The 10,000-nt window shown below is 41.3% G+C and overlaps 1 protein-coding gene across 1 annotated transcript in view; it reads right to left on the minus strand.

Moving 5' to 3' along the window:
• Positions 1-10,000, minus strand: part of LOC125952228 (homeotic protein ultrabithorax-like) — a 59,076-nt gene that overhangs the window by 32,099 nt on the left and 16,977 nt on the right. The window contains exon 3 of the mRNA XM_049681580.1: positions 9,151-9,201. Within this exon, the coding sequence (XP_049537537.1) occupies positions 9,151-9,201 (51 nt within the window). The remainder of the gene's footprint in view (positions 1-9,150; positions 9,202-10,000) is intronic.

Below are 10,000 nucleotides of genomic sequence, written 5' to 3' on the forward strand. Positions count from 1 at the left end.
CGTTTTTGGCTTCTGTATCTTCTCGACAGCGTTGGTGGTGACGTGACGGAATGAGGTAGAAGACCACGGAGGAAGGTTGTGTTTTGACGGTATCGATCACATTACTACAGCCCCACAGGATGCTTAATACTACTCTCCATGTTCAGCTTTTGTTCTTTAGCAAGGCTTAAATTGATATATATCTATAGTTTATGCAGCTGACATATGTATGAATAATGTATGTATTTAAATTTCCAGCAACAGAAGCAAAAAAGTCAACCTTCATGTTTTTATCTCCAAACAATCAAAAGAGATGTTTTTTTTTTATTTCCCGAGAAATGTTCATTTCCGTTTCTAAAACATCAACACAATAACGTCATGAATCCCATTGGCAATAGTGTGTTAAACACTTTCGCTTTCAATACTATAAATTAATCAAGTTTTCATAAAACGATCAAACAATTTTCCTGACCATATCATTCAACTGGACACAAACCGGATTTTATATATTTTTGGGGCAACATTCTTGCAGCACTGCATCATTGTAAAGAAATGAAATTCTTACGCACTTTCCGTAGCATAACTGGTAAATCATGTCTTTTGCTGTTTTTATCACGGTCAAATTCATTTTATAATTAAAAATTTCATTCCTTGAACACTGCATCATTACGCAAACGCACCCATAACTCATGTTCCCAATTATATTCCAATTGCAATATTTTTCCAAGGGTTCTTCTCTTGCACTTCCTGAACTGCAATGCCCCGAACCACCTCCTCTGACAGAACACCTCTAACCGGTTTGTAGCAACATGGCTACCCCGTCGTACTATTGCAATTCCCATACGGGCTTCCGCCGATGATGGCGGCTAAAGTTGCTGCTGCTGCTCTCTCTCTCTCTCTCCTCTCTGTCTGTTCGCAAATGTCACGCCAATATGCAACTGCACGACAATGGAACGGCAGAGCAAAACGAAAAAATCTTCCCACATCCTCGACCAAGCGCAGAGACAGATATGCTTTCCAAAAAATTGTCCTGGAATGGCGGCAACAACGCGTGTGTAGACGTGGTGCGCAGAAGATGACGGGAAGAGGAATATATTTAATTGTATCGCTATCAGGCTTCGGGTCAGCGCAGAGCCACGAGCAAGACTGCAAAAGGACAACGAAAAAGTTGCAACGGTTCCACCACCACACCGTGGAATATATACACATGGATACAAAATTATAAAATTGACTGGCGCAACACGAGTTGCCTGGGGCAGTCAGTAATCGAAGGGACAACCAGGTCGTTCGCTTGACTCAGATAAACACAGCATCCCTTCATAAAGCATGCTACGCTGTTTGTTACCAAAGCACTCGGAAGTGTACTTATCAAGCAACCTGCTGGAAGCCATGGTAAACGAACAACCAACGCCTCTCGCATCTCTTAGAACTGCGCGCAATCATTGTTGCCATGGGCAATGCGGTAAAACAAAGCAAACATATTAACGCGTACCAACAAGGCACACCATAATGTTTGGCAATCTCTTTCCACCGTTTTTTTATAATCTTTTTTTTCTAACATATGCCGGAAATTTAACCTTTTTGAACTATATTTTGCTATATGTTGGTAAGTAAAGTATACTTTCCACAGATAGAAGCATTTAATCAAACAGCACAGCTTTCTCAGTTAGCGGCTCATGCTTTTCATGATGAAATTATACTCTCAGTGCCCTTGGACAGCGCATCCGCACAACATCATTGTTGTTAGTCTCATTATACAAAAGACCTACACAAGACCTGGTATTCCACGGTATCCGCGGTTTCCGTTAGGAAGTGCTCGTTCCGTTCCATGAGCCCATGGCGACGCAATTGAACATCATCAGAATCGGTGTAATTAACGAGCCTTATCCTTGTGTAGCCGGATTCTATCATTACTCATTAGCTTTCCTGAATCCAGAGTGGGAAACGCGATCTGTAGTTTGAAGAACCGCTGGACAATTGTACAGATACATTAACTCTTTCCGGGCACTGTGTCGGTGGAGAGACAAGAATATACCCTCTACCATCGTCGAGGAGTCCACATTTACGCAGGATATTTTCATTTCACTCATTTCACATTTGATTTACTGGAATTCGGAAGTGTAATACGACAAATGGTAGTGTATATTATTCTTATTGCACCTGGAAGCGCTCTCTGATGAACGAGTTTATAGAACTTCATTTTTTTGGCACAAATGTCGTTCATGCACATACAACTGATCCCAGATTCTTACTTTGCTACATTAAGTAGTCAACAGTGTTTCTCTAAGTGGCACAACAAAATCTATAATTAAATTGAAATCATGATATTTCATAATAATTCTGGAAAAGGAAAAAAGAAAAAGTTTACAAATACACATATTTTCTGAATGCATTGTTTCTGGTTAGTTAACTTTCAACTAAGACCACAACACTGATTTGATAAATCTTTATACAACTATCGACATTCAATTTTCCCAACAATTTAGTATCAATATCGCATAATTATCCTCCATAAACAAAACGCGAATGTCGCGAATTTTTAATGAAGCATAAATATTCTACGTTGATTTATTTACCATTGCATCCCTACGAAATGTGAAATATTCACTTATTCATATTTTTAAACCCGAGTCGTTGCTTGCGAATATTGCTTCATTTTTTAAACTATTCTCGGCCAGCTAGACTATCCAGCTGTTCTTTGATTCTACCTGTGGCATCCAGAACGTACCTGTCGTCGCTGTGACCGATGCGCAGAACTACATTGTACGAATGCACTATAACAGAACTGCATCGGAAAGATGTTACGTAACTTTCACCTAACACAATTTCTTTCCGGTGCGTGTTTTATTGCACTTATTTGTTTCTGCAACGGTTGTACTTGTTGTTCCACATTAGTTTTACAGCCTATCCATCATAATAACTCCTGGATACCATACCTATACCTGGGTGGTTCCAATCGTTTTGAGCGGATGACCGAAACTTTCGAATTTTTACGGCCTCAGAGTGTGCTCTGAAACCACCTTTTACTTTCCCGTGGAAACCAACTGTGCTAGAAGGGACACAATATTTGGTCACTTTTATGGCATATAAAAATGCTCTTTGAATTCCATTGGCTAAAAAATCTGCTCTCTCGTGCACTGTTAAGCGAATTTCAAACTGGCTGATTCGACCAGCAACCAACACCGTACACCGTCCGTATCGAATAAACGGCGAATAAAAACTGAGCTTCGTTTTCGTTTAAAAGCAAAGCTACATTCCCCAACATAGTGTTCAAACTGCCCCGAAAATGGCCAGGATCGCATACCGATTTCTAAGGGGTGCACAGCACAGATTTGTATGTCTGCCGATCATGAAGAAACAGCCTAAATGACGCGTTCAGTAGCGCGAAGAAGTAAAAGCGTAGATTTAAGGATTCTAAATCAAGCCATTCCCCTACCACCGACACTTTTATACCGATCCGGCCACGGCCAGAGTAACCCTCTTGTCGTTTAGCATGGAGTTCTACATGATGCTGGAGGGTCCTGAAAAAGGTCCGGCACACAAGAACACGTAACTGTTCCGTGGCCTCGAAAAGGCAAGGCAAAAAATGATGTTCGAATTCTCGGAGAAGCAACGGCATCACAATGGGCCGATCAATCGCTTCGTTCGATCACCACAGAACCACAGCACCGGATGGTAAGAGTTGAGATGAGAGGAAAGAATTCTTAGAAAATGATCGATCCTGCACAATCTGGTCAGGTTTTTCTTCGATCCTCCTCATTTAACTGCACGAACACAAAATGTTTGATGAAATGGTTAATATATAAGAAACAAAAAACCATGTCGACAACCGACCAGAATCTGACAAACAGGCATTAACACATTCAGCACCTGAGGTAAAGAGTACATTGATTATATAAATTACCTATCAATATTGCGCTGTGGTAAACGATTTTCAACCAATTTTCTGCATTTACGTATAATACAGCTTACGCCTGAAGTCACGAGTTAAGGTTTGATTACAAATGGCACAAAAATGCAGCATGAAATCGAAAATTGCAACAAAAACCCTTTGCCAAAGCGTACACAGAGTAATTGGCTCTGATGGATACAATTACTCTACCGATGAACTTTTATGACGATCTCCTAGATTAGTCAACCTTGGATGGGCGATAAGCGTGTAGCTACGCCGATACGGCCAGAATGTACTTTTTCCCGGAGCCCTTGTCAATTTTTTCCATTTGCTGGGCTGTAAATCGTTATTGCCCAATAAAGGGCAAATGGCGAAATGTTGCAGGGAATTGATGGCCAAAGTAAAAGGTACAGATTTCCACGTACACCAACCGAACTGTTGCAACCCAATGGAAAAGTCCTGTGCCAGGTCTCGTTGCCGTCCGATCATCTACCGATCGCCGTTTGTTTCTCGCCGCAAGGTTCAACCCTTTGAAAGATGTCTAGAGCGAGGATTACCGTTTGATATTATTATTGGCCCTTATCTCTGAGATTTCGAACAGAACAACGATTAGAATTTATCGATTTTAAGCATGAATCCATCCATTCGTCCCAAAGAACGATTACAATACAGAAATTTAACTTCGATGTTTGTAGATTGAATAATGGATTTCAACATTTTGGCATAATTAACATACTTAAACATTTCATTAACTAACCAAAAATCCTGAGCGATTTACGATCTCTATCGTAAACTCAACGAAACCCCTTCAAACTCACCACAAAGTTCACCACGAACGAGGTGAGTTTTCTAGCTCCGCCCCGTGCTCGAGTTGCTCGAGTATTGCTCGAGTATTGCTCGATATTGCATGATTGCCAAGCAGCGAAAAACGAGCTTGAGCACAATTCGTCATTGATACCGGTTAAAAACTCGTGCCGAATTTAGAAACATTTATGGACTTTTTCGTTTGGGATAAGAACAACTTCCATTCCCGTGGACATTCTCGTAGTAAACCAATAGACCGGGAAAGTGCAAGAGATGCAGAAAGTGCAGAAATTCGCAACCAACCGCAGTGCGAAATGATCCACAAAAGTACCGGACTGAATCCACGGGAAAGGATTTTCCCAAGCTTACGTGCCGCTTGGGTCGAAAATTGTCGTGAAGAAAATCGACTATCAACCATCGACGCCATAACTTTTCGCGGAATACACACACACCATTATACCGTCACTCAGCTGTGTGTGCGTGTGAGTACCGGTACGCGCGACGTACGGTTGCTAATAAACAAAGTTGTTCAATTATTCCTTCACCGATAATCTTCACTTTACTACAAGACGATGAGGACAACAGTAAGATTAACAGTTTAAAATTACTTCTTTAAAGTATACAAAATGCTTTTTTTCGGTATTTACATTTTCTCTAAATTGTGCTATAGTAGACTCATGAAATGAAGTGCCTTTTAAAAGCTTTAATTTTATATCTCACTGTCCCCGTTCCGTAAAAAATATAATGTGCCAAGGAACAACAACGCGGTTCCGGCTTGACCGTCACTTGAATTGCCTCATCTCGTTCGCATTCAAACACTTTAAATTTGAGCATCCGCCGTACATGTGATCAAGGACTATTGGTGTTCTGTCAGCTGTGAGGCCGCCGTCGACACATTTTCCTACTTCCTTTAAGCGGGCCAAATGTCTTCTTACACCAGAATCCACACACCCAGCCGACGTCCTCTCTCCGGGCGTTCCGATTCCCCCCAGAGTTCAACTAGAACAGTGGTCCAGTGAAACACATTTCGTCGTACGAGTACACTCCAGCAGCCATCAACACATAACCACCAACTCATGGTAAGCACACGCCTATATAACAATGGGATGAACCAAATTTTGAGCAAAAACTGGGGGAGATTCCAGATATTTCATTCCACGCATATCGCCCAATTCGATGTTAAATGGGTCCATATGAACGACACCACCGCAAGCGGGGGCTGCTGCCCCAAAGGTAACGCGGCCCAAAAGCAGTATTGTCAGTAAACCTGTGCCGGAAAAAAGGTAGCCGACACTCGGTTACTGTTCGGGGGTTCGGCGCGCTGCGAGCGAATAGGAAGAACAAACTATGTCAACACATAAATCATCCAAACTTCTTCTCCCGACGGCCATTTCGGGTTCCGTTTTTGTCACCGGTTTAGAAACACGGAAAATTGGGTCCTGGTCTGCGCGTTCAGCCGCGTGTATTGTCGTCGAAGCGACTGACTTCTCTTCCGTCTGCCCTTCCTCTCCCTTCCCTCCAGCGCACATTTTCGTTTATCTACAACTCCGCGTGGTAGAATGAACATCGATCGTCCTTAAGGCATGCTTCCCCCCAACTGCTCGAATCTTTGTCACCGCCGGCCATAAATCACCCCCCACCCCTTTCCTTCTCCGCTAACCCCTCTACCCTTCTCTCCTTCTCCCCTTCTTTCCTTCTCCCCTTCTCCTACATCCACACCTCTTATACTCGCTCCCACCCCTCCCTAGTCCTTGCCCTTGCACGCACACATCGGAATTTTTCACCGAAGACGAAGATGTATTGGTGCGAAGATCTTAGAATAAGAATATGAAAGAAGGCCAACAACAAGAAGATTTCCCAGGTAGCGATGAAAATGGAAAGAAAAACGGGGGAGAAATAAACTATGCATTAGGGCGTGGTTAATGCCATTATTTTTCTGCTGCTGTTGCTAGTATTATTCGACACCACGCAAAGATGCCGACGGCGATGGAGTGGCGTTTTAAACACCTAAAAATTATTGAAAGCGTAATTTAAAGAGCTCTATGGGAATTCGCTTGCTACCAACCAAACACTAGCAGCGCTGGCACTTGACCCTCTCTCTTGGGGGGTACAACGTTATGTAGGACGACGAATGTCTCCGTTTTCTCATCGAACTCTCCAACTGCCTTCCTCTCCCAACGACAACACACCGCTTCGCAGTTTTCTACTTTTTCTTATCAAATTATTGATTAGTTTATAGACGTAACACCCGCTGTTCATGAGACACGTTTAGAGAGAGAAATTCTATCTACTCTAAAGAGAATAAATCATCACCACAGCCATGGATTTGGGGGGAGAGCAGCAGCCTCAGTCGATGAATATTCTATTTCACGCTATATTCTGCACAGCATTGAAGTAAGTCTCGAACAAACCGTTCGTTTAAATTACGAAAGTAATGCGTTAAACTAGAAAACAAGCCATTTGCTACCGGCTTACAGACGTACATTGGAATCATTTATCAACATTATTCAAAAGGTTTTTTTTCTCAATGGTTCCGATTCTCAATTTCGCTCCTTCCCGTTCTTTCGTTCCATGCTATGAATCCACACGATCCATTAGGAATAGCCAAAATTTATGCTTCAACTCCTTTTCCCTCCATATTCATGACAACAGTGGACGAGCACTATTACAATAATCAGTATTTTCTCACTTCTTCCTTGTTTCGGTGGCATCATATATACCAAACATTATTTTTATCGCTGTTCTTCCACTTGCTGTCAGATTGAAGGTTAGCTTTGTTTACCACCGCTGTTTAGCGACCAGATGCTTTTTTAAAAAAGTAAATGAATATGAAAGACCTTTAATGTTGTTAATATAATCGATTACGAATCCCCAATGGGCGATACTTTGAAACTTCAGTTGAACTTTAAATATACCCTCACTAGCTGCAAAAATCCAACAACCGAAAAGACTAAAAAGTTTAATGTCTGTTTGATACCAAACAGGGCCACCCGTAAGTGCTTTAGTCTCCTGAAAAGCGCAAGATGACTCCCATTTTCTATTACTGACGTGTGTCCATTTGGTCCGGGACGGTGAAACAAAAATGAAATGATAGCAGATAACAAAAGCCGATAGAGCTAGTAATCGGTGCGAAATAGTCAAGGAACATTCTGCCACAAGGCCGTCCCACAAATGGAAATTTAACGCATTATTATCCATCCACCAGGCGGACGGATGTATGCACAACAACTCAGCTAACAATTAATAATCTATTTGTGACGCCTTTGCTTTTGTGCTGCTCATACTTCCAATGCATCATTGGATGATGGGAAACTGCAATTTATCGATTGATGCTTGATCGATTTTTACGCGTGCTTCGCAGTCACACGATGCGCTTGCGATGTTTGTGCTCAAAGAGTGAGATGAAAATGCTCAAAGCATGATGGGTAAACCCAAACAATGAGTGCGGCTAGCCGCCGGACAGAGGCCTTTGGTTAGGAGAGGCTTATAAACCGCTTTGGTATGTCGAAAACAGTTTTACTGAGCAATGTTCTTCCCTTGTCTGAGCCCTTCAGACGAGCAATAGACAGAACTAAACGTGATCCATGATGTAAACAATTTTGAGTGTGTTATATAACGACGCATTTTAAGGTTTGTTTGTTTACATCCCGCGACGAACAGAGTCTTCTGAGTGGCGCCTTTGCCGTCATTGTGAGGCGGTTTGCAACTGGAAGTGGATATAGCTCTTTTCCGTAGGGTAAACAAACGAATGGCTCACTTTGTAATCATTGTGCCGCGCGTTGCGTGCCATACCTAAGCGTGTGAGATTTTGCTGCTGCTGCTGCATCACTGGTTTGGTCCATGCACGGGTAACCGAGCGTTTCCAAAGCCGATTGATGCGCCGAAGGTTTTTTTATGAATCGACAAGATACGAACGTTGGAAATGACGGACTTTTTCTTTGATCTTTTCCATTTATATAGAAGCGCTGGGTTTTGCCTTGTTAAACTACCACTCAATGACGAATAATTTGTCAGACCTTTTATGGGAGATAATATTCTTAAAAATCCACATTTCGCAACCGTTCCAGAACTGTGCTTCCTTTAATTGTTTTGTTTTTCATTACATATGACACAATCAAAATATACATTCATCGCTTACCGTTTTAAACATTTTTTGTAATCTTCATCGGCAACACTCATTCACCAAACGGGATACGATAGTTTCATAGTCATAAAAGAATACAAGGCCAATAATATCGAGATGAATGAACCAAATAAATCAATGCAGCAGATATGCAAACGACATAAACCAAACGATATTGTGCTCATGTCAATGGTTAACGTATACGAGATAATTGAAACACAAACAATCCATACAGCATAATAAACGAAACACTCAAAAGCAACAAAAGCCAAACTCATACAAAACAGCTTAAAACTAACCTTAAATTATAATGCAATAACATATAGAAATCATAATATAAAAAGCGACTTACCTATCCAGTCTGGTAGAAGAGTGCCCGCAAGAGATTCTGAGTATCTCTTACCTGTGAATGAAAGGAAAAGCAACAACCAAAAATAACGTTAGTTCAAATTAACACATTCAGATCGACTGTTAATTTATTCTTTCCTTTTCGGGAAAACATTACACAAAAAATCTAAGAGATTGGTGTTTAACATCTTAATATAAATTTAAGCTGAAACGACGAGAGCGAGAACCGGAAACGCAGAGCGACAAGTGCACTTTTTATCAACACCCAATTATGCCAAATAGCTTGAATACACAACATGGTCTTAACCAACAATATGGGACTCACATCATGAGCTTTGCGGACAGCGTTAATGGATATGGCGATGAAATATGCATGTCGTCCCCACCGTGTTCTTCTTTGCCAATCCTTTACTTTGCATATGACAGATAACAGAAAAAGCCAAGGCAGCTACAATACAAAGTTACTACAGGACAAATAAAATTTGTTTGACTTTTGTCGTTGGTGATGTTCTTGCGTAGTGTGCAAACTTCGTACCATAAATTTTATCAAACGTATAAAAAAAAGCAGTCCATACACACGATTCCACCTGAATTGCGAAATAGAAATACGCGGTACAACATTAACCATGAACGAAGAACTAGTAAATAGAATCTTGACACGTCAATCATGTTCCGTTTGAGGATAATGGGTCCACCACCAAAATGTACCTCTATATCACTTTTGCATTTAATTTGCTCAAATGTACAACAATACGCGACAATCGCGACGTTGGATATCATCGTCAAATTCGATTACTGGTTCCAGATTAAACGGAAAAGGCAGAAGATAGCTCAAGCCAAAAACGATTTATTAA

Source organism: Anopheles darlingi, chromosome 2 (assembly GCF_943734745.1).
Source record: "Anopheles darlingi chromosome 2, idAnoDarlMG_H_01, whole genome shotgun sequence".
In the NCBI taxonomy this organism is placed as follows: Eukaryota; Metazoa; Arthropoda; class Insecta; order Diptera; family Culicidae; genus Anopheles; species Anopheles darlingi.